Source organism: Coturnix japonica, chromosome 7 (assembly GCF_054131305.1).
Source record: "Coturnix japonica strain WE chromosome 7, WE-NBRP24, whole genome shotgun sequence".
Taxonomy (NCBI): Eukaryota; Metazoa; Chordata; class Aves; order Galliformes; family Phasianidae; genus Coturnix; species Coturnix japonica.
In genome coordinates this window covers 13,673,747-13,700,045 of record NC_140669.1, presented here as the reverse complement: position 1 = coordinate 13,700,045, position 26,299 = coordinate 13,673,747, and the positions used below count along the sequence as shown (strand labels likewise).

Sequence of the window (26,299 nt, the reverse complement as noted above, 5' to 3'; positions counted from 1 at the left end):
ACCCATATAATTGTATGTGACAGCAATCTAGTGGAGTGATACTGGAGCCACACTCAGCTAAAACAGAGGAAGCTTCTGAAAGCCTCTTCTTTTAGCAGAGTAATAAAATACATTGTTCTACCCTGCCAGTTGTTGGAGATTCTTAACTATGGCCAGTGGTTCTCTTTTGGGAATTACAAAGCAGTGTAGAATCTTAGAAGATCATGGGGAGGAGAACAACTTTTGGAATAATTTAAACTGTAATCCTCCATAATCCCACTTAATAATTTTCTATTCCAATTACTGTAAGAACCACTTTCACAGGTTACTTCTGGGCATATAGCAATGTGCATGTCTCAGCTGAGCAAGTCCTGCTTTTAGCATTCTAATTTCTGATTCTCTGAATATATGTGACAAGATATGCCAAACTAAATAGCCTTCATTTTTATTGAAATTCTGAGAATAGTTGGAAGAGTCTCTTATCTAAGAAGGAAGCGGTGGGAGGAGAAGGGCACTGACATTATGTTGTCTGCTTCGTAAGAACACAGGGTACAGCTTCAATAATTGCAGTGTAGCATTATGAGTTTTAAGATAATCTTTCATGTCTCCAGTTAATACTGATTAAAATCTAAGTCTCCTTGGCTATTTATGCTATGATAGCTTTGTTTCAATTAAAAACTAGTTCTTAATATGCCTGTGGTATTCAGCTGAGACTTTGGGTTTTGCCTCTCCACAAAATAAATATGCCTTATGATGGCTAATCTGCAGTTTGTACTTCTCTCTGCACAGCTGTACCGTTATATCTCCATTTCAGGCAACAACATCTTCAATTGCTCAAAACCATGAGACTGTTACCATGATTTATGTTGAAGTACAGAATAAGGCTTGTTGTGATGAGAGGGCAAACGTCACAGCTATGAATGATTTACACATTTGGAATGGCAAATGAACTAGGATGATGAGGGCTAAACTCTTGTGCCACTGTGATCTCTGTGAGATATGTGAGACCAGAATTTTTTTGTCCACTAATTACACAGCATGCATTTTAAACCTGTAGAAGAGATAGTAGAAAGCAAAGCCCCTGCTCTTTAGTGGAGTCTTACCAGCATCAATGCTCCTTATTTCTGTTGCAGGGATGGAGCTATTGTCAGATTCCACTGCATTTCTAGATGACTTGAGTCAATTACATTCTTTACCAGCTGAACATACTCTCTGCTAGGATAGTTATCTGCAGATGACCGTCATTATCCTAACCTTGTGTTTTATGTACTTTGACCCCTTACAAGTATCGAGATAAAAAAATTCCTCCCATAAGATCTCTTTTTCCCTTTGAACTTGGCAGATTCAAGAAAATGAATATATCAAAATTGAGAATGCTGAAAACAGCAGCAAGCTAACAATATCGTCGACAAAGCAGGAACACTGTGGATGTTACACGCTAGTTGCAGAAAACAAACTTGGCAGCAGACAAGCACAAGTCAACCTTACAGTTGTTGGTGAGTCTGTAATAATGATATATATTTATTTTAGACATTGCTCTGTATTTGTTTTATAGTATATATGATGATAGGCTGGGCTGTGGCATTGTAATAAGCTTTATAAGCAATTTCAGTGGGGCTATACTGTGTTTTATTTTCAGAAATTACTAAACATAGATGGAGGTACAAAGTAGCTCAGACATTTTTAAAGTACAAGAAAAAAAACCAAAACAATTCATATCTGCATTTCTGGTTAGATACAACTGTAGTCCATCTTTCTCCATTTAACATTTGTACCATTGAGATGTTTGCCAGACTGCAAATTTTAGAAGTGCTAGTTTAGGAAGGACTGAGATGGCTTCTCTTAGACTGGGAGCTTGAAAACATCCCATTGCTTGGAGGACAGAGATCTTGTCCTTGTAATGGCAATTCTTACCACTTGTTTTATAGGGGCAGAAAGCAATGGGTAGAGAAAGGTTGTTATGAAGCCCTTTATATTTGGATGTCTGTATCACACATGTATTCTTAAATATGCACGTTAACTATGAGAGAGTGAGAGCATTCTGAAGTTTCAAAAAGCCATATCAGATGACAGCTTCAGAGCATCAGGTTTGTTGTAGTGGACTGTGGACAGCTACAGATAGTTTTAGACTGGCAGACAGCTCCAGTGTGTTTGGAGATTTAACTGCTGTCCAGCTGGTGAGTATCAGAAAAATCTAGGCTGTGGTACCATGTTTTGCAAGGGGCAATGAACCCATCTTGATATGGATACACAGAAAATGGTTCCCATGCAAATCTAAGAAATTTCTACAAGCAGAGACTGAGATCTGGTTAAAACATCAGTCCGCTTCCATAGACTCTGGTCTGTGTGGTCTGCAGAGCTGTTTTGACATGAGGACCCCTATACTTGGGGGAGGGCAGAGTCCAGGCATTTGGACAAATTCTAATTCAATTAGCAAGTCTTCATCCTACCGTACAGTCATAACTGCATTGGCTCTGCTGTCTTAACAGACTGTGGGCTAGTAAGTAAGCAATATGTGCATAATGCCAAAGGTAAAAACCTCCAATGAAATCCATGGCAAAATATCACTGATCCAAGTTGGAATGGAAATTCATTCCAGCAATCCAGCAGACAATGTGCAGAGTTTAATGAGTAGAACCACACTTCCAGTTATAACAACCACAATGAAAGAGAATATCTTCAGTTGCACACTACTGATTATTAACCAGGCCACCTGATTATTTCTTTTGCTCAATCTCTGGCACTGGGTGCAGTTAAAAGATAACAATGAGTATAAATGTCAATTAGATGCCAGCAACATGCCACAGAACACAAGAACAGAAGAGCATAGAGTAACCATTTTTGCTTCATATATACATCATATGCATATATACATATGTACAATCACATCACTCCTTCCAATAGTAGATTGTACATGTCAGAAGTATAGCTAGGTTAAAAATAAACACCATGAAGAGTTGGTCCTAAAATAACCATCGTATATATTGTTCTGACTAAAGCTTTTGTGACCTAAGCCCCGACACAACTGACTAGCAGCCAGAGGTACAGCAAGAGACCATTTGCTCTTCACATTTTTCTTTTTATTACTCCTTCCTGGGCAGCTGCTACAGGCTGCTAAATGTAGGAGGTTATTGGGCAAGATGAATTTTTTTCTAGCTGAATTGGTCCAGCAGTTCATACAATCTTGTCATTAAGTGAACCTTGCCTTGTCATTATATAAGTCGCTGTTTTATATCCGTTGGAGTTAATTGGTTTGAAAGTCTTTGAATTCTATAACCTTATAAAGCTTCATCTCAGCCTCCTGCTTTGCTTTTCCATAACTGAGAAATGTGCCAGAGAACAGTGGGATTCACAGAGATGCTTTGGGGAGAGTTGAGTGAAGAATCCTTACAATGTGTTCAAGTTTGCCATGCATTTTAGCTGATGACAAGAATTAATTCCCTTTTGTGCAATTGCCAAGCTCTTCAGTGAGATGTCTCACTGATGTCAGCACCACCAGAAGCATGACAAGGGCTCAGGATTCCTATTTTGCTCCATATGCACTTTAAGGCCAGATTCTTTAATCTGGGTACCTCAAAATGTGGAGAAGGGTGGTAAAAATGTCTCCCTTCTGGGGGAATCTCGCTACTGAGAAAAATCCTTCTCTGTTCGCACTTTGAAATGATGGAAGATGCTGTCTTTTCTCCAAAGTTCTAGTCAGAACGGGGAAGCCGTACTTCTCTAAATATGCAAAATGTGAGAACTTTTAATAATGAATATCTGTGAGCTCATGGATCAAACCAGTTATCCATATCCATGTATCAATCCACTTATCCATTAAACTCAGCCTCCAGAGTAAGCTGCTTGCAATCCACACAACAGATGCACAAATATTTAGTTAAGTTAGAGAAGACCATTTTAACGGATTGGCAGGGTGATGTGATGATGTGCACGTGGGACTGAGCCACAGGGACAGAGTTTGAGCTTACCATTGATTCAGTGTCTAACTTTGTGCCTGTATAAGCACTAATAATACTGAGAGACCTGAAGTAGAAGACATCCAAGTTGCTCTTAAAGAACGAACTGTTCTCAAAATGCCTGTGTTGAGTTTTTCTCTATTGTCAAAATTAGCTCTCTCAATTAAGCAATTCCATTAGCTGAAACATCTCTCTAGGGGGATTTTTGCAGCGTGTTTCTGCTCCAAATCCAAATCACCCTGATGTGGGACTGAGCTAATGATTCACAGCAGACACTGTATCAGATTAAAGCAGACTTCTGCTGCCAAAGCTATATTAAATGAGCCAGTGATGAGCTGAATGTACAATGGGACAGATTTAGGAAAGGCAGAACCCTCGCTCTATGGTGATAGCAGGGAATATTCATTCCTTTCATGCCATTTATTGGCTGTATCTGGGTAAACATATCAAACTGCTCTTTCTGTACATTTTAGCTGTGACAGGAATGCCCCAATCTGCAACCATTTCTGAAAAAGAAACTTGGTCTTCATATTAGCTGAAGCTGGATAATGTGACAAAGAGTCAAAAGAATAACAGTATTTAATGAGGAGAATTTGTCAAGGAGAAGAAATAGTCTAAGTGGCAGCTGTGCTGCAAACTGTTTGCATTATTTGGGACAAAATGCTTAATGTTTCCATGCCTGGTGTGCGGGGGTATTGATGTGGTTGGTGAATACTTTTGATATTGGTGAAGATTTTTCATACAGAACTAAAAGCACATGTACTGCCTACCTGGGGCATAAATTTGATCGAGTTTGTACTTTAAGTCCTTTAAATATGTACTGCTTCAGTTTTCCTGAAAACGTGGTGTAGGGAGCCTGCTTTGGCAGGGGGGTTGGACTCAATGATCTCTAGAGGTCCCTTCCAACCCCTACAATTCTGTGGTTCTGCGATTTAGAGTTGTATCAAAATTATGATGGTGGTCAGCAAACTGTATGACAGATACATGGAAAAGAATGACAGTAATATCTTTATAATCTGAAAAGTGCAAAGATAATTGTTCTGATATAGTTATTATGCTAGGCAGTTGTGTACGTAATCAGAGAATCATAGAATCTCAAGGTTGGAAAGGACCTACAAGATCATCTAGTCCAACCACCCTCCCTTTACCATACCTACAGTAAAACCACTAAACCATATCTCCTAGCTCCCTATGCAGATGCCAAATAATGTTCATTCTGTGTCCTCATGCACTGTTTGAACAGTGATAAGCCAAGAACTTAGATGTATTTATATGATGCTGTAATTCCCTGCTTGAGTTGGGATGGAGAAGTTGTATTCTGTGACAAAACTTACTTCCATGCCTTTAGCAGAATCTGTTTGAGCAGAGTCTTCCAATCAAAAATGAAAACATTAACTTGAGAATTCGCGTGGGAATAAGATTAACACCAACTCCAGTAGTCAGTGAGTAAAGTGGTAGACTTACTAATGATTATATGAAGGACTTAGTTCTGATTCGGCAAGGGATATAGCTGTACTAGCGTTAGTTCTTTGCCCTTAAATTCTGTTATAAGGAAATGTAGTAGCATAGTCGTCATTTAACAGTGGCACTATCAGCATTTCTATGAGTGCCTGAGAGGTCTGACTTGGAGCAAGCTGCTCAGTGAGTGGATCCAGTAGCATCAGAAACTGTGTTCCTGTCTGGCAAAGCAAGTGCAAGCATCAGTGAAGCAGATCAAGCACAGAAACTTCCAACAGAAAACAAGACTGCTCCGATGCACTGACATGACTGCTTCTGTAACTTTTTTCAGCCTCTTTTGAGGAGCACCAGATTATATCTTGCAGAAGCCACGTGGTTCCCTGTTTACATCTAGGGTCCAAGAACGCAATGAATTTCCTAACAGTATGTGGGTGGATTTGACCTCTAACCTTTCGCCTTTTAAATTCCTTTGGATTGCTGGAGGATTTTTGTCATCATTTTTCTGGTTAAAGGGCAATTAGACTGACTGTTAAGGAAGAGACGTCTTACACTGCTGATGGTTTTGTTTTTGTTGTTGTAGTTCAGGAGTGTCATAACTCTCACTGCCATCTCCCTTCTAATGCTTGATTGCCCAGCTCTGCAGCCACATCAAAACTAAATTATGACTGCAAGGTTAGAACGTATAGAGGACAAACAACTTATGTTGCCTTATCTATCAGTGCTGGTACTGGTGGTACAGCAGAACTCTCAATTTTTTTTTTTCCTCATACTTATCTTCACTTGTTCGTTCCCGGTGAAGTAAAGGAAATGTCCTGGAAAAGGAAATATTTCATACTTACTGTATTTTACCTGCTGTTAAATACTAGGAATGTCTTAGTTCCTAAAGAATGATTGATTCATTGTGACTCCAGTTCTGCACATGAACTCAGTGTTCCTAGGACCTAAACTCACACTGCCAAGATTTGGAATCAGCTTATTTTCTCACCAAGGCAAGTCTTAAAACTCACCTTGCCTTTCACTGGGCAGGTATCAGAGCTCTCATTCAACCACTTATCAAACCAGCTGCCCAATGTGTAGCACATCAGTAATCTGAATAGCTTGTTGACTCAGGGATGAAGCAGATGGTTTAGAAAATGGGCCCCTGAGAATGCATTAGATATATTTGTTTGTTCCATTAGGCCCATGGCAGAAGGAGATGTTCTTGTGCTGAGGGCATATGCGTAGGAGTGCTGAGCTCTGGTTTCATTCCCAGCTTCATTCTCCTGCATGCCCTTGGGCAAGGTCATTGCACTTCTGCATGCCTCAGTCACCCCACTGGCAAATTGGGAAAAAACAGCACAAAGCAGTGCTGCAGGCCTTCTGTGTTCACAAGCTATTTTATCCACAGGTCTAAAAAATGCAGTGTTTAAATAACAGCTAGAGCTGTAGGGAAGGGCCCCAATTCATGAAGGCTAGCACAAGTCTGCTGTATGTTTTAAAGGGGACAGGAAAATCTCAAACTCTGACAGAGCTGTAGCTGTGGAAATCCCCTGAGCTAAGGGACCTTGTCCATGAGGTCCTTGGCTCCCCCTGCAGTGGCTGTCTCAGTAGGAGAGTAGTAGAAAATTTCTTCTTCCCTTGTGTTGTTCTGTGGGAGAATGCAGGAATTCTTTTCTAGTTCATGTTAAACCCACAATGCAGTAACATCCAGCAGGATGTTACTGGGTAATATAGGGTAGAAAGGGGTAATAATCTTTCTACTTATAGTTCTTCCCTCCCTTGGAAAAAAAGTCTGCAGGGCATAGTTTTCCAAGCACAGCTGAGAAGTCTGCCATGACCCCAAGCTCTGTCAGCAATAATGCAGAGTTCAGTTATGGCCTTTTATGGTTTCGCTTTTCTCCTGCTGATGAATTTCAAATGAAGGCTCTGCCAGTGCTGTCAGCATGGACAGTGTTCAACTGGCTTTTGCAGCATATTAAATACCTTCTCTGGCTAAACAGCTTGTGGAATGGAATTAAATTGTTTCTTTCTGTCTATTCTTTATCTGACAGACAAATATCACAATAGCTAATAATAGTATTATACAGTAATACGATAACTGGGTTTAGAAAGAAACCAAACCAATTTTGAGAACAGATAAAGAAAACTACTTCAGAGACATTGCTTCGGTTCTGGCTCTGTCAGTAAAAGAAAAATTAATCTTTTCAGGGACTGCAATTATACTGTTCTGCATTTCCAGAGGCTTTCTACTGCAACAGCTCCAAAGAGCAGCAGAGCCCTGTGAGCTCCTAATACGCAGGAAGCCCTGGAGCTCAGCTTGGGCTTGGGCTGACCCTCATATCGAGCAGCAGAGCAGTCGCCATTTCCCTGTACTCTGAGTTAGATAAGGAGAACACTGCCTTTTTTGGTCTCCTGGAGTGGTGCTTGTGTTCTGCAGGCTCTGTAAACTGAGCAGTGTTGAGAAGTCAGTGAGAATCTGAATGGCTCCCTCTTACCAATATATTCCTATGGAAGTGTTCACAAGGAGCAGTATATTTTTCAATGCACTTGTTTCTAGTTCACATTTGGACTTGAAGCTATGGTTTAGTACAGAATAGCAAGAACAAAATTGTGGTCTAATGAAGTCTATGTGAAGTTCTTGTAATATAAGCCTAAGGGTGATGTATATGAGTGTAAAAGACTGTACATGACGCGCAAAAGAAACAGTGAAGATGGGCAGCTCAAGGACATGAATGCTGCAATCTGCACCAAAACAGAAGGACAAAATAGGGAACTGTGCTGCACCCCATCTCAGCCCACTGGATATTTTTATTGGAAGCTGTTAAATGTGCTGATAGATTTTTCATATTCCAGCAGGGAATGTAGTTTGGCAAAATATCCTAGCCCTCAATACAGACAGATGAATAAAGGGTAACCTTTAAAATCCCCATGGAATAAACTATTGAGAAACAAAACAGACACATGGAGAGACCATCTGCAAGTTCTCTGAATGTGAAGAGCTGTGGAATACCATCCAGTCTGATATAAAATAATTTTTAACCATGTTAAAATGCTATATAAACATCTGTCATTTTAGGAAAGAGCAAAGATTAGCCTTTCTTGTTTATGATCTCCCATGGCAGCTACTGCCTCCGTATGCATACATTGAGCAGATCTGCAAGAGGCAGCACATGGTAGGTTTCAAATGAGAAGTGCATCTTTCTGGCTTGAGCAAGTCCAGGCAGAGCTGCAGGTTCACTTATTTTCTTACTGGAAAAAATGAGAATAAAAATAAAAAATAGAGAAGTAGAAATATTCTCAAGATTAGCAGATATTAAAGTCATGTAGCATTTTCTTGACAGCTGACATCCCCTTGGCCATGAATGTTTTCTTCCCAGTCTTGTCTAAGCCTTGCTTTTGCAAACTATGCTGACCAAATGTGTTACTGTTATCCAGGTGAGTCACAGAAAGAGAGACCACCAAGGTAACTACACTCATAGAATCATAGAATGGTTTGGGTAGGAAGGGACCCCAAGGATCATCAAGCTCCAACCCCCCTGCCACAGGCAAGGCTGCCAACCTCCGTATCTAATACTAGACCTAATTAATTAGACCTATATAATACTAGGTATGGATTCAGTGTAGAGCTCTAGTCAGAAGCAATTAAACATACCAGTCTCTATACCCTTGCTACCGTAGCCTTATTTCTTAAAACAGGGCTTAGTATTGGAAGAAGCTACTTCTTTTTTTTTCTTTTTTCTTTTTTTTTTTTTCTTTCTTTAAAACAAACCCACGTTGCTCACATTCAGCTGTGTGCATGGCAGATGTCAAAGAACCTGCGCTACTTTGACAGATCCAAAGAGACATTTCTGGTGTGCGATAAACTACTGGCATAGCTCTTTCTTCAAAGTGTTTCCCCTTGCTATCAGGAGCTGCACTGTCCTGTTTGGATTTAGGATAAGTCAGCTGTTAACCAAGTTCTTATATCTGCATTCTGAGATGATGCAATTATGATTCTATAGGAGGAAAATATGACATACAGACAAATATTCTTCTGAGCAGATATTCAAAAGGACATAGGCAATACTCCTCCCTACAAGGTCTTTATGGTTAATAATTTGTAGTGACAGTTGACTGTCACTGCTGTCTCACTGAAAATATATAATCCGTGTGTACCATGCAAGCAGTTTTCTGGAGCCTGATGCAGTATTGGAAAAGGGCGTTTATATAGTGAATGTGAGCACTGAACTCTCACTTCTTTCCACACTGAGAAAGTTGGGGCACTACTGTTCCAGAGAAGAGGGCTGCTTCTCTTCAGGCATCTATAAATTTGTGCTTGTCAGTAGTCCCTTATGTTTTGCCAGAGAGTGAGGCCAGTAAAATGTGACAACTAAGCAGGGCAATAAACTGTTCCAGAGGTTAAGGACATTATGTCTCTATTTTGTTTAACAAATGATGTACATATAATAATGACTCTTAGTGGAATAGCGTTTCACATGTTGCCAAAATCAGTGCAGATAACCTCTGCTCTGGCCATCAGTCTCGCTTCCACATGGTCATTATCATGTTGAAGCCATCTGCAACGCCTTGGTGCTCATCTCTCTTCTTACCTCCCAGTGTTTTCCCTCATACTTAAAAAATTCTATTCATACATCTCCTAATACATTTGAGCTGTGGAGGAATGTGGATAATCAATGACAACTGACTGCAGGGAAATTATTGGTTTATGGAATTCTGTAGAAAGAGGATGGCCCTGCTCCAGACAGTGAAACCATGTTTAACTGTCTTGATCAGATTAGCCTATCTTATTTTCCCTCTCTGTGAGCAAAACCACAGGAGTCAGAGAGGTCTTTCAGTCCAAGAACCAAAGGCACAGTTGTGGCAAACTGTGGACACTTCTGTCTGCTCAGTCATTTTCCTAAGAACAATAGCTGATATAGTCCACCACAATAATGTTTTGATCAAAGTTCGCATCAATTTCACCAGTATTTGGATGTTTTTACTGCTGAGAAGTTGGCTGTATTTTTGGCTGGTTTGGCAGCTCTGCCTCTCTTAAGGAAAATGTAATAATATCCATTAGGAGTTTTACCAGCAAAAGGGGATGGTATTTTATCAGTCAGTGTCTGTTGCAACTGCTACTTGTAGCATAACACACCTTCTGTCTTTTTATCTTCTGTGATTTTATCCCATCCCATGATTTTTCATTCAACCTTAGTCCACTAGTTCACCCAGATCAACATCATCATTATTTTGTAGATTTTGCTAGATTACTCCTGAGAGGATTATTCCCAGGGAAGATATTTGGTTCCCCTTAAGTCTTTCCAAGTGCTTAACTTCCATAACCCTTGTTTTAATCAGTTGGTTTTTTTTAGAAGTCTGTTTTGTTTTGTTTTTTAGGAGAAAATTCATTTTAATAAGTAGTTAATGATTAAACTTCATTTTGAAGAAGTTGTATAACTTCAAGGTTTTTGTATTGCCACATTCCTGCATACCTGGTTGCTCATCTGCACACCAGGTTCTAGTGATCTTGGCTCTAGCCATGCAAATAAGGAATGTAGGAATAAGTCTCTAAGTTAGGAAAAGCAGTTTGAAGTTTCTGTGTTCCACCTCCCCAGCAATTTCCAAAATGTACGTGATCTGAAATCCCATAATTAAATGATGCATTGTAAGTTTAATTCCTTTCGAACAGAAAGCACACTGGGCTTATAAAATCTGCTCACAGACAAAGAAGTTCAATGAATTATTGGCAGACATCAATCACCCTTCAAGATCTGTGTGGGAGATTTTCTTTCAGTACGTGTGGGCATATCTGTGACTGGTTTTAGTCTCACTAGTTACTGTAGTGATAGCTGTGAAGGGCGTTAGGCTTCAGCATGGCTTAGCAAGACTTCTGGGGACTGAACAGCCCATGCTGAGGCCCGAGTGGGACTGGCATCTATTTGCTAGTTCAGGTGTCTCTATCTGCCTGTGCTGCAGATGTTTTCTTACTCCAATACAAACATTTGAAGCAGAGAAATGGCAGGGAAGGGCCAGTAATCCCCTAACAGAAGTCCTGCCTCTTACACTTACAATTGCATCTAACGTGCTTCATGTATATGTTTATACAGATAAACCAGACCCACCGGCTGGAACACCCTGTGCATCAGACATACGGAGTTCCTCCCTCACTCTTTCATGGTACGGCTCCTCTTATGATGGTGGAAGCGCAGTGCAGTCCTACACTGTGGAGATCTGGAACTCAGTGGATAACAAATGGACAGACCTCACTACCTGCCGCAGCACATCTTTCAATGTGCAGGACCTGCAGGCTGACCGGGAGTACAAATTCCGTGTGAGAGCTGCTAACGTGTACGGCATCAGCGAGCCCAGTCAAGAATCTGAGCTGGTGAAAGTTGGAGAGAAACAAGAAGGTTAGTTCTTAAGAGAACTTTTAAAAGATTTGCTTTGGGAAAAAGCAGATTTGCTTGCTGCTAGCCAAGCACTGAATACACAACAGAAATTGAGTGTCTCGTAGCTTCGTGTTGTTCCCATGCTTCAGATGCCAGCATGGTAGAGCAGCTCTGTGCTGTTGTTCCTAATACCCTTGATTTTGTGAATTCAACACTTGTATCCTACTTAGCATGTTGAGTTTGCAACGTTGTGTGGGTGCCAAAAATATTTTTGATTCCATTTAGATGTACATGTAAAAATGCTGTTTAGTATCTCTTGACTCTCACTGTTTGCTTAGCATCTTCTCAGAGGGCTAATGGGAAGAGCTGGCACATTTTAGAAATTGTTCTGAAACCTGTACAAATATTTTAAACTCACATTAAAAAAAATCAATGTTATTTTTGACAAAATATATATTGTAGGTAGATTTCTGTGCAAATCCACATTTACCTACTGTGCAAGGATGACATTTATACTCCTATCACAATGAAAATCCCGGAACTGGGCACCAAAATAATGTCATTTTTTCTATAATTCTAGTCTTTAAGGAGTGGTCTGTGTGTTGTATCTCTCCTTCCGTACTTGTGTATGCAGAATATTGGAGTTTTGAGTGTCTCAGATAATCCTTGGGATGATACCTTCCATTGCCACAGAAAGGCAAAGTGGTGCATCACTAAAAAGCTCCACGAGCCTCTCAATAGGCACTTCTAAACAAGATAAATCACATTCCTCTTTGAGTGCTGATTTGGATGCATTCTGAGGAATTACTTTCCTCTATTTGAAAGATTTAGAATCTGATGTGAATCAGGATGGAGATTCTCTTCAAAGAGGGAAAAATACCATTAAGAGTAGCAATAAAATTGAAAGAAAGATCTTATTAATGCTTCATAATAAAATTCCCTGTGTTTGAATGCCCTCTTTCTTTAGTTGCAGGACAAACATCTTTTAGAGTTGGGGACCTGACTTTTCCTGAGAGTAAGATATGTGTGTACTGGGCCAAAGCAAACAAGCTGTTTTTTTAAGGCTGATAGTTTTTATACATAGATGTAGTACTGAGAGCCTATAGAGTGTACGAATCATTGTGATGAATGTTTTTAATAGCAAAATGTTTCTTTGGGTGAGAACAGGAGGGTGGGTTGTCTTTGTGCTCTCAATTCCAAGGCTTCATATTTTCTGTTCTTGATGGCACAGCTAGCATGAAGTAAGGACAAGTCATATAGAGCATGATTTTTCAAGTGCATGAGTATAGCTTTAATTAGTGGCAGTGGAAAATGCGTGTGTTCAGCAACTCTGAAAGTCAGGACATCAAGCTGTCGTCTGTGTAAACACTTAGCTGAGTAACAGGGGATTTTCCATTGTTGTCAGAAAGAGTGATTACTAATTTTCACACTGAGGTGGCCGGTACATATCAGCAATCCCAACAAAATCCTAGTGAAGAACTGTGTGGGTAACCCTTCACTGTTAATTACAAGAAAACAGCTTTAAAATAAAGTTGTAAGTCAGGACTTATTAAAGTAGACATTGCCATGTTTGAGGAAAACTTGGTACCACTGACTCACTTTTGGGAAAGTTTCTTGCACAACTACACAGAACTTACCAAGCTCAGATATATTCCATGTATTTAATTTAGGCTTCCACTGGTGGACCAAAATGTTTTCAGTTCATGTCTTCAATATTGTGTTGCTCCAGAACAGGGAACTGACTTCTTTGTCTGTCTAATCACTATTTGGCAGACGCTAACAGCTGGCAGCAAGGGTGGGATCAGCTCCCTTATGCAGCCCTTAAAAGGGGAGGAAAATGTGATGTGCTCTCTGCAAGTGTGGTTTCTAGCTGAGGAAGATCTGAGGACAGCTACCCATGCACGGGGAGGGCTCGCTTCCCTCCCTGCTCTTCTGGTAAATGACTGCAAAGCAGCTACTCTGTGCTGGGACATACAAGGGTTGCAAATCCTGCAAAAAGGAAGGAAGGCTTTAGGAAAAGATTATAGACCAGATTGACTTTGCCACCAAAATACAGATGCAGCTTTATGTGTTGGATAGGTGATGCCCATCTCAGACCAGCTATCTGTGCTCCCTTCACCCTTTCTTTCAGTTGTTTTCTCATCATCTGCTGCTCTATATTCTGAAGTTCAGTGGCATACAGAGGGCCATGTTAATGTAACATAAATTGGTTGACACAGTGGGGATAAATCACTTGGTTGGGCTTGCACTCTACAGTGAAAAACTACAGCTTAGGCAGCTACAGGGAGAGTTGTTCAGGTTCCTGGTACTGCCTTTGCAGTTGCACAAATTGCTGGTCATAGCCACAGGCCTTAGGAGCAAGTCCAAGCAGTGTAATATATAACAACATTCCAGCAATGGCCCTTTTGCTTCATGCTTGCAGGCAACATGAGGAATAACACAAAAACCTACTGGCAGGCCAGCTTTCACTGTCTTGTGTCACTAAGCTTGTTAACATCTCTGCCTGCCTTTGAGTATCGCAGAATGGAGTCTCCATTTGGATATCATCAATTTCAAAGTTCAGTCACGCTCTCCAGATTTTCTAGTTGTCTTGAGACTGAAAAATGTGTCTGGATGCTCTGCAGGAAATCATTTTGTGTATGAACGTGCCTTACTCTTGGTCTTGCAATGACAAAATTGCTTTGAAAAGCCAGAAAAGGATTTGTCATCCAATCAGAAATGTAGTTATTGATTTTAGTATATTTAATTTATTTTCTATTTCACTAAGGCATTCCTAAAGCAATTTGTTTGGTGACTTTGAATTGACTCAGTATGCTCGTGTTTTTATTGGGAAGGTAAAATAGCCAAGCACTGCAAAACACGTGAACTTTATTTATCAAGAAACAATGAGTAGATGCTGACTATGTAACAAATAGAAATGAAGAAGTAGTGAAGAGATTTTCACCATGAAGTTAACTCCCTGACTGTTTTTGATGCTTAGCCATAGAGTCTACCAGTTACACATACTGCTGTGAATAATTTGGCAGTTATTTTTAAGTACCATATCCTATTTAATGAGTTATTCATGTATTTATTCTCTTCACAGAAGAACTTAAAGAGGAGGAAGCAGAGCTGTCTGATGATGGTAAGAATTTCATATTTTAATCAGAACAAATGAAAAACTGTAATTTTAATTCACATTTTATAGACGATTTTAATCATGGTCTTTAATCTCTATTTGTAGAAGGGAAAGAAACAGAGGTCAACTATCGGACAGTTACTATCAACACTGAGCAGAAGGTTTCAGATGTCTATAATATTGAAGAAAGACTGGGATCGTAAGTACTTTGTTGTGCCTTTAAAGACACCTTGTTTTCCAAGCTACCAGGCAATTATAAAGTTCAGGGGCTCCTATTCTGACGGTGTCTAGCACTCCTAGCATTCCAGCAGTGCTTCTCTGTTGCTGTAAAAATAGATTCTAATATATGTCAACCTCCAATACATAAAGACCCTTTATTCCTATTAATTGTTATTTTTAAATAGGCGTTACATATATTTCTGGCAAGGAGAATTGGGCCCAGGTATGAATAAAATGAGAGGATTTGTTCATTGTTCAGTGCTCTGAAGTCTAGCTGAGGAAAGAAGAACACACTGTGCACTTGCATTTCCATTATACCCATTAGTGGTAACAAGATTATCCTACCCACAGGCTAGGATCTCTGCTGACAGTGGTCATAATCCCAAGAGCATTAATAGAATTGCTCAGTGAAGGTCAGTGATTAGCCTGGCTGTGTTTCTCCAAGCTCAAACTCGTGGTTATGTGAATTGCATGCCATGGTAATCTTTGAGCATTTGTGCTGCTGGTGGTGCTGAAGGGCAGGGATGGTGTGTGCTTCACTTAACAGATCTGTCACTTCTAATAGTTAAGTGTATCACACAGGTGCAATTGTACTTATGCAACAAAGTGAATCAAAAGAGACCTTTACATTCAAATTCTAATTTCACCTCCATCTTGAAATGTCACATTGTAGCTGTGCTGTTTCCTCTCTGCTGCCCAGCAGAGACCTGTGATCTATAAAAAAAAGGTGTGCAGAAGAACTGGAGTCACCCGGTTTTAGGCATCCATATTTTGAAACTTCCTGTATGAAAGAACTGTATAACTGGAGTCCCTAAATATGGCACTCACCAAAATTTCTTGTAGGTTTTTTTTTTTTTATAGAACATCAGTATGGAAGAGTACTTGATATGACAGTATTTTCTATTTCAGATGGATGTAGTTGCACTGGATTGTTTTCTGAATGTTACTGGTCATGGTGGACAATACATTGTGAAAACATTTAATGGAAATATATGTTTTCAGGGGGAAATTTGGACAAGTCTTTAGGCTTGTTGAAAAGAAGACTGGAAAAGTGTGGGCAGGAAAATTTTTCAAAGCATATTCTGCAAAGGAAAAAGAAAACATAAGGGATGAAATCAGCATCATGAACTGTCTGCATCACCCAAAGCTCGTGCAATGTGTAGATGCCTTTGAAGAAAAAGCCAACATTGTTATGGTCTTGGAAATGTAAGTATAAGGCATCTCGTACTAACAAAGTTAGTAACATTGAAATTAATTATGCATACAAAAGTAGCAACATATCTAGACATGGGGAGGCTGTCAAAAGTGGCTTTTCAGACCTCATAAATTTTTCTGATCATTAACCTAAATCGTTTAAACTGTGCAAGTAACTCCACAAAAACAGTGAAGATGAATTGCAGCCTTTATTTAGTTTGTTTTCAGTCCAGCCTGTGTGGTGCTTTTCTGAACCTCACTCTTCTATTGCCAGCTTAGGAGGGGAGAAAAGAAAAGTTAACTGTAATTCGATCTCACGTTTAGAACCCAAAGATGCTTAAGAAGTAGAAAAATATCTTTCTTTAGGCCATTCTAAACAAGTATTGAAAAAGTTTGTGTCAAATTTCACAAATCTCACTGACCAGTTGTCTCTTGCAAAGAGCTGAACATTAGTGCATAACAGGCTGTTAGAGGGGAAAAATATGCTTGAAAATGCAAACTTCGGAGCTATATTTTAACAAAACAGTTGAATTTAAATGACAGATTCACCTAGGCAGATTTATAGTACCAAGAGCCACTGGGAGTACTTTAGTCTTCATATCCAGTTTTGAGATTTTTAAGGTATCTTCAGGGATTTGTCCTTGTAGTAACAGAGCACCATCTAAAAAATGCCACAGATAAGCACAGTGCTGTAGAGTGCGGTGGGAGTTAGGGATGCCAGGACAGCAGACACTTTTTTCTTTAGGAAAAGAGAAAGCCAAGAACACAGTCAAGCACCAGGATTCATTATAAGAACCTGCACGGTGTGGGGTGGAAAGTAATGGTCAGACTTCAGATACACAAAGAATGAGCGTGCATGACCAGCGTGATGTTTACATCATGCATAGCGCACCTGCTTAGTGTGAATCCCATACTTGTGGCAGTAGCAGCTGGAAAGAAAATGAAATCCTGATCTGCATTGATGTGTTTTTCCAAAAAGTTACATCAGCCACTGTGCTGCTTCCACAGGCAGACAGCTGCACATCCATGTGCTGTCTGCTGCAAGGAGAAGCAGGTTCCTTGCTGGCTGGGACTGCTGAACAAGATATAAATTGTTAGGAGCAAAAGAGACTTTATCTGTATTTGCTTCCTTGGCACTTGCCTCGATTATGTGAAAGCTGCTATTGCACTGGCATATTTCAGAGGCTGAAAGTCCGTTATACAACCTTAGCACTTGTGTGCAAGACAGTGCTTTTATTTTTAGATTCAGCAATAGAATGAGCTGATGACGGTAAGAGAAGGGAGCCCTACTTAGCTTGGAACTGGGAGCTGGCAGGCCTAATGGAAAACAAGGAAATGTATAAAGAAGTTTGAATTGCATATGACTTTACACTCCATTAGTTCCCCTCTGGCAACAAAAGGGGGTTATTAAAAAAAAAAAAAAAAGTAATACAAAAATACCAATGTAAGCTAGTTCTGCTGACCAGTCTAATGGAGATGAGATTTTAGTTTGGGCTGGATGGCTACAGTGGGTTTTGAAGCCCCACATGGAAATTTCCATAGTGTTACATTTATAATACATTCAGATTTTGTTGATGACTCTTTTTAAGTCAAATATTACAGCAAACGAAATCAATCAGTTCTTCCCTGAAAACCCTCCTATCTACTGTCTGCTGGAACTCATGTGCAGTCTCTTCATATATAAAAAAGTACTTCTTCCAAAATAAGTATCTCAGTGGAAAGCAAACATGAGAAGACAGTAACACGTGGTGAACAGCATTCAGCACTGGGAGCTGAGCGCTTCCAAGTGCCTTTCTTGCATACTTCAGATAGTTTATTTTGACATAGACAATAATAAGATTATCGTGTTGAAAATTAAAATTATTAAAGCAAAATTGCAGACATAACCTTTGTGTGTTTCCAATTTACTTGGTGTGATTAAAGCTGGCACAAGGTCATTGCTTCAAATAGAGATGTATTAACATGTAGTGAGTATTTGCCCAGGCAGTTCCAACATAGATTCTTCTCCATGACAAAATCTTACTTATAAAATCAAACACTTCTATATGTGTATTCAGTGCCTCTGTAGAGAAGACTATTTTCCTCACACCAACCTGATCAGACACTTAGATTCTGATGCAGCTGTGTGAAGGAAGTTGCTTTTGCTGTGTGAGTGCAGGACCTTGTCTGCTTTGGTTCAGTTCAGCTTCCTAACCGATGAAAAATTAAACTGGATTTCTCTCAGGACATAAATGGAAAAACATATATTCTCTTCATGCAGTTGAAGTTTAATGTAATGTTACCGCAGTGTCTGGAGGTTCTAAAGCAAAAGCAATGTGCAGATGCATTAACTGTAACTCATTTCCAAACAATACGATAAAGTGACACTTGAGGCAATGGCACAACTTATGGAATATTTCCACTTTAGAGATCTGAAAAGTATGACAGCTTTCTGTGAAAAAGAAGTGGTTGTTGTTCATCTTTACGGTCAAAAAGGAATCTTTACTTTTTTGATTGTCAGGATAGTTATTGTTTGGAATTGTGGGGTGCTCCAGTTATCAATAGTTTGCAAGCAGATGTTTTCATAAACAACTCATGTTACAAATGTGCTGTCATCCAATGTAACCCTGTGTTTGTGAAGCATATGCTGTTCTTTTCATTTCCATATTAGTAGGAAACTGCAGCAGCATTTCTGATTATATATCTTCTAAAATATCATAGCCCAAGTAACACATGTGTCCAGAACTCCAGATGTTTCAATTTCAGTTTAGGACATAAGTATGTATCTGACAATCTGCAAACACTGCAAAGCCATTTTTGACTTGTGTGTTTTCCTTCTGTAACTGAAACATGGAATTACATTTGGCAATAAGCATGAATGCTGCAAAATATTAAGCCATATAAAGACCATGGAATGTTTCAGCTAGAACAGATTTCTAATGGCAAAGCTGCTCTGCAGCACTTGCTCCCTTCTGTGTGGGTCATTTATCTTCACAGAAAAAAAAAAGTATTTCCCATCTTAGGACATGAGCAGATGAACCAGTTGAGTGATTACTCAGAATGAAAAAAAAAGAAAGAAAAAAGTCATTGCATTTTGTTTCACTAAATGTGGGTGAAATGTGCCACGTCAGTTCCACTAACAGTTTTGAGTTTCTAGCCTGTGAAGACCACGTCTTTAACATCTTAAATGAGCGTAAAAATGGGATTGATGTACAAGGAGTGTTACGAGTCTGGGATGGTATTACAAGCAGTAATTATGTCTTAATTATGTCAGTTGGGTGGCAACCACTTTGCACACACCTTAGGGCTTGGTGCAAGAGGCTGCATGCTAGAGGCAAGATGTAAACCCAGCTATCTCCTTGGTGGCTGGGATAACAATGTGGCTGTTTAACAGTCCTGACCTGGGAAAGAAGGCTTCAGAATAGCAAAATCTGTTGACTTATATGACCTATACTATACACAAGAGGTGAGTCTTCTTATGTGACATTTGTGTCTGTAGATAATGCTATGAAAACAATACAGATTGCATCCTGAAGGAACTACTGTAAGACTGAATTTTTGGCATTTGTGTGAAGGAAATAATTTGGTTACACCCAAAATGAAAAGGCTACAGAAGTCCTCTTTTTTTCTCTTTCCTAGGGTTTCTGGAGGAGAACTCTTTGAACGAATCATCGATGAAGACTTTGAACTGACAGAGAGAGAATGCATTAAATATATGAGGCAGATTTCAGAAGGAGTTGAGTACATCCATAAGCAGGGTATTGTCCATTTGGATTTGAAGCCAGAAAATATTATGTGTGTCAACAAGACTGGTACAAGTATCAAACTCATTGACTTCGGCCTTGCAAGAAGATTAGGTAATAACTTTTCTGTCTTATTCGGTGTGGTATGGTATGGTATGGTATGGTATGGTATGGTATGGTATGGTATGGTATGGTATGGTATGGTATGGTATGGTATGGTATGGTATGGTATGGTATGGTATGGGGAAAAGGGCAGGAAAATTAGTAATTTATGCTCAATATTATATTCCTCTGTTTATAAGAGTAAACGGGCATTTTTCATATAAGTAAGTATGGTTTTAGGAAGAAATATAAAAGGGGAAAATAAGAGAGAGACTGGAGCATCTTATCTTCAAAAGGAGTTGGTAGTGAAGTGTTTACAAAGCAGCTATTTGCTTCTGCATCCAGGAGTATAACTGTAGGTTACATGGAGCATAGGGGGTACTGTGCTAGTACAAATTGCTGTGTTTAGGTTGGGCACAAAATGATGAATAAAATGGAAGTACTTAAAAATAGCCTAACAGGATTGAAAAGGGAAAAAAAAAAAAAAAAAAAAAAGGCTCATTTGACAATCCTCTTCAAAAGTTGTTTGTAGCAACTTCTTGTCATTTGTTTGGAGTAATTCCATGATATAACATGATCTGCAATTTGAAAGCGTAAGGCTTTGGAGGGTTCCTCCATCAGTGTCACCTCAGCTCTAGAAAGCTAAAATACCTGATGATCTTGGAGCCTCTGTGATTCTATGAACCCTTCACTCTGAGATTTGTCACTCAGTTGATTCAGGCAATTCATATGGATTGCTGCTCTATAGATGAGGAGGCCCGCAGATAGAATCTTAGTAGTAGCTTTCCCTCTTTCCCTGTTTAATCAAAATTATATTTAGTACTTATTATAAAACAGAACAATTATTATTGTAACAGTAGAGTTTGAAATTACAGCTTTCTGTCTTTTGCTTTCTGCCTACCTGCTGCTCATCCCAATTTGTTTGATGACTAAATAACAGGTGACTGCGTGCAGAACGTATTTTTACTAAAACAAACCAAAAACGGTGTATTCAGTGAAACAGGAGACAAAACTACTCAACAGATTTTCAGGTGATGGAATTCCAAAAGGGCATTATGTAAATCTCAGTCACATGGGCACTGTGAATTCGGAGACATGGGTGTTTATTCCATTCGTCAAAATAGAGCAGTGCCACTTCTGTTCCTTCATCAGCATGGAGCCCATGGTTTTCTGGGAGCACAAGCTGGGTCTTGCTCTTGTTGGGGAAGCAGGAGAACTGTTATCCTTACTCTTATGGTAAGGGTTTTGTTATCAGATATGTGAATGACTTCATCTGCAGATATTCTAGCTGTCAGCCTGGAGAGCTATGCTTACAGTACTGCTGAAGTGAGCAGGTTTCATCAGCAAGAGATATGCATGTAACCACAGAAGGCGTTTTTATAGAAACTTCTTCAGCTACTTTAATAAGGTGAAACCACAGTTAAACCCACACTTACCAAGAGGCAGATCCTATCATCAGGATTTATGATTATGGAATTGACTGTCCAATTCACTTTAGTTTGACAGACGTGGCATTAGGAGCCCTTGTCCTCCAGCCACAGCCCTGAGGCAGCAGACAGCATTCAGCCAAGGGGTTGCCAAAGGGAACAGTGACCAATTTTGCATTTCAGCTTCTGAGATTTATTTATAATTCTTTGTAACTAATGCAAATGAATGGACTCAAATATTCCACGTTTCTTTTGGTTTTAAAGAAATTAAGATCAGCTCCTTCTGCTGTCATTTTCTGCAGCTAATTAGTTCTCTTCTGCTGTCAGGAAATACCATACTGCAGTGGGATATTTTCCTGACCTTTTTTGGTGTGCTGAGGAACACATGTAGAAAATTGTTCAAGATAAACTTCTTGAGGAGAAGAGAATGGGTTTGGAGTAAAGATTTTTTTATTAATCAGTTGATGATATTCTGCGTCTGCAACAGCTCCCAGGGAGCCTGTCAACTTTCTGTCTGAACTAAATGATATCCAAACACAGATCCCACTTGTGTACCAGGCTCGTAAACATCTGGGTGAAGAGGTGATGTGTTATTACCTTAAAAAGGTCTTTTTATTCTTTTTTTACTTTTACACACAAAAACTGCTGTATCAGTTCTTTCACACTGTATGCTTGCACTCAAATGCCTTGTTTTCAAAATCATTTATCTGATCTGCAGGCAGCACATTTAGTACACCGGCCTTCTGCATACACGCTGGCTCGTGGTAGTTTACAGAGCGCACAGAAAAGCTTCCAAACTTGGATGTGAAACATCTGAGCCCGACATTCAGACGATTGTTGTGAAGCTTTTAGAAAAAAAGGCACTTTGTGACAAATTTTGGTGCTTTTTCCTAAGTACCATTGTAAATTAATGTGGGTGCTGACCTTAGAAACAAAGCAGTGATGAAAACAGTATCTTAGGCTTCCTGTTTGGGCTTGGAAGAGGAAGGGCAATCTCTTATTGACAATACAGAGAAGATGGTCTTGTTCTTAGCTAAATCAGGTTGAATACAAAACAAACCTGCCTTTTTGGTGTAAAAAAGCTATTTTGAAGGCCAGTCAGACAGCTAGCAGGAAGGATCTTGGTGTTGGTGAACTTGCATGCAGGGAACAAGGTAGTTTCCTAGGACCACCCCCAGGCTTCCTTCTTGCTGTTTCCATCTCAGAAATGACCTGCCTCTGTAGATAGAGGTGTCTAAAAGCAGAGGTAGCATGTGAAAATGAAGCTTGCACAGTTAATTTACTATCATCATAGCATTTACAATGGAAGACTGGTACAGCTGTGAATAATTCACTGTAGTTGTGCTTAAATTTGTTGCAAGCATGCAGCTTCATCTGTAGGGCAGTCATTAACCCTAAATATCCTTCGATTTTCATTTTTTGTGCTGGGAATTTACATAACTTGAAAAAGTAACAGCTTGATTTTATGATTATGTTGGAAAATGTGGTAATGAGAATTCTGGTCAGTAAAAATTTCTCTCGTGATTCAGGACTGTGGACAAGTAGCTTCAAGGGAAGTCTTCTCAAAACTTTGACCTGTGATTTATTTGGTGGGGTTCTTTTTTCAAGTTTTTTTCAAGCTGCAAATCTCTGTATGTGTGGATACCTTAACAGATGCAGGACTGGAATCTGCTACATCTGTCTTTCTTCCATACATTTCTGCTTTGTGTAGATGTAATCTCTTTTGGAGAGGAATGGTTCCTCTCTCTGTCATTGTGCAGTGCCTCATTTAGATGCTCCTCTTGCACAAGAGATAAACGCAACATAATGGATCTCACTTAAGGCTGATGGTTCAAGTACACGCACAGACTGGTCTTGAGTTTCTCAGTCCAAATCCAAGCTTGTCTCAAGTCAGAAACAATTTATCTCCCAACATTTTTCTACTTCTAGAATGCATTTTTTTCATGAAAGTGATTTTTTTCCCAACACCTAATCTATTCTTTTCAACTTCCTTTCTGCCCATGCTTGCTTATTCTTTCCTTCTTTTTCCCATTCTATTTGAAATGAACATCAATGAAAATGTGCTGCTTCAGTTAAAAGATGTGCAACCCAATATTGATTCTATTTCCAGTCTCAACTATAAAAATAGGTTGTAATAAAATAATTATTTCTTATTATTATGTTGTCATTACTGTATTTCTGCCATAAAATGCAGATCCCTGAGCTTTAAAAAATCTTAGATAATTTGCTAAAACACTTTTCTGACCCTGGATTCCTGAAATCCTCTTGTGAAACTGTATGAACTCTTTGCAGTACAACCTTCTTATTTTGTCTCTTGCGCAGTGTTGTGTGTTAGGGGATGCTTAATATATAGTTCCCGTTGTTATTATTAATGTTACAGCTAAGAAAATAGCAGCTCAGTCATGATTTAGTTTCTTCTGATTAGAATTGTTAACAATACCACAAACATATGTGCAAAAACTGTGTTGTTTTTTTTTCCTGTTGTTGGACAATAATAGTTTTAAAAAATACAAATGCAGCAATTAATGGTTTTCTCTTTCATCCTTCACAGAAAGTGCAGGTTCTCTCAAAGTTCTCTTTGGGACACCTGAGTTTGTGGCTCCAGAAGTTATAAACTATGAACCTATTGGATATGAAACAGATATGTGGAGTATAGGAGTTATCTGCTACATCCTGTGAGTACCTTTGCTATTCTTGATCTAAATCTGAACATATGAAATTTGCATCAGCTTCTGGGTGTTCTCCACATTTCAGACCTTTTATATTATATTTAAAAGCTCCTGCATGGTTAATAAAATATCTCTGATCTCTGAAGCAGTGAACTGCAGAATTAGCAGTCCTAGAAATGTAGCCATTTAGTGTTATACATCATACATCACAAACCAACCACATTTCTCATTTAAAAGTCAATGTGATCTTATTTTATTATTAATTTCAAACTATTTTTCCTTCCCAGCTGTTTAAGTAAAATGTTGGGGCGTGCACTTGTAAATGATCTTCTCATTCTTTTATTCCCAAGAGAGAAAATTTCTGTGTAGTTCTGAGGTCTTGCTATTCAGATTACATCTCCCACGGGACAGACTAAAATATCCCAGCATTACTGTATCTGTTCACAGTGCATTTAAATTTATTAAGTGCAAACCGCTGAATAAATACATTTTAAAAGCAGCATGGATCAACTTCATGGATATGTTTTAAAGAACAGTTGGCTGCCGCTTGTTACACATTTTGGTACTCGGTGCAGTCTTTATGTTGACAACATGTGATTATGCACTTCAGTGGGTTTAGAGAAACGTCTGTGGAAATAACACCTCCCAGGTCTCATGCCTAGAACAGCAATCAGTCTTCTTCCTACTGTGACTTTGCAAATGCGATGCTACATAAATGAATGAGATGAAACTCAGTTTGGAGCGTGGTTGTTTCTCCCTCACTGCAGTTTCAATTGAAAGTAAGTAGGAGATCTTCTTTTCACTCGTTCTCTTACCAGGCTTCTGTCAGTATCTTGCTTTCTTTTCTGGAAGAACCCTCTTCTCCCTGCCTGGCCTCATCCCTGACACCAGGTGATGTGGAGGTTTTCCTCTCATCTTTGCTGAGTATTACTGCAGTTCTCTGTGCCTTTTCAGCTTATTATTGTTCTCAAACCCTCCTCATTTCCAGACTAAGCAACATCATTTTCTTCCTTGCCCTGTGCAAAAACTACTGCATCAACTCTCTTACTCCCAGCCAAGACTGAATATTTCTGTTATCTTCTGTTTCATATGTGAAGTGTGCTATACTCTTCAAGGTCACTTCGCTCTGCCAGTTTATTTACAGGACCTTCATTTTCCATTTAGTACCAGCATGTTTTTTTCCTGGATCTTGAAAGCTCGTTTGGATTGTTCTGTAGTTCAAATAATTTAGACCACACAAGCTGTACACAGAAGACAAATCCATTTATTTCTCTAACTTTGGAGGTCTCCTGTGTTACTGAGCACTGTTAGAGCGCTGTGGAGATCCCAAACTGCCTGTGCAGCAATGAAAAAATCACCAGTGAAATCGATGCTGCACTGCCCTCTAGAGGCCTTTTACACGTTCAGAAACAAACTATTCAAATCAGACACATTTGAGGTTTCTCACCAAAATATGCAATGAGTTTTTGTGCGCTTCAAATATAAGCAGAGAAATGTCAGGCATGTGTGGCAAAAGTTGGCAATGCCAGTTGTGTGTGCTCCCAAGAGAAACCAAGCCAGGGCTTCTGCTCCCATACAGTACACATGGGTCACGTCATCATCACAGGGAACAGGTGAAATAGAATTGTGAAATGTCTTACCAAAGATCAGTCTGCTGGCAGGGGCAGAACTGCTTCTTCCCAGTTCCTCTCTGCCACCAGAAGTAAATAAAATTGAATGCTGGTGGGACTGGGGAGGTGTTGCATCTGCTCTGATACACCTTGTGAAATGCTTCATGAAATAACTTGCTTGTAAAGATGTCTTTAAGTTTATTTAAATCGTCATAAGGGTAAACTTACATTACCCAAATGTAATGAAAATCTCCTTTTTCATGCATAACTATTGTCACAATAACAATTAGCAGTACTAATCAGCATTACTCTTTCTTGCCATAAGAACAAAGTAATAGTGGTTGGGGAGAGCTGTGAGGAGCTGTGAGTCATCACTTGGACTTTCCCTCCCCACCCGGAGGGACAGGCTCCCAGTCTGTCTTCACTTCCTTAAAGCCCAGCTATTTTTGCAGTCTTTCAACTCTGAGCCATTATCCAAAAGGGACCATCACATCATCA

General features: G+C 39.4%; 1 protein-coding gene across 2 annotated transcripts in view; it reads left to right on the top strand.

The window, feature by feature from the left end:
- Positions 1-26,299, top strand: part of MYLK (myosin light chain kinase) — a 170,986-nt gene that overhangs the window by 131,635 nt on the left and 13,052 nt on the right. For both annotated transcript variants that reach the window (XM_015868725.3, XM_085552314.1), the window contains 7 exons: positions 1,322-1,475; positions 11,459-11,761; positions 14,826-14,864; positions 14,964-15,057; positions 16,080-16,283; positions 19,890-20,107; positions 24,074-24,197. In XM_015868725.3, the coding sequence (XP_015724211.2) occupies positions 1,322-1,475; positions 11,459-11,761; positions 14,826-14,864; positions 14,964-15,057; positions 16,080-16,283; positions 19,890-20,107; positions 24,074-24,197 (1,136 nt within the window). The remainder of the gene's footprint in view (positions 1-1,321; positions 1,476-11,458; positions 11,762-14,825; positions 14,865-14,963; positions 15,058-16,079; positions 16,284-19,889; positions 20,108-24,073; positions 24,198-26,299) is intronic.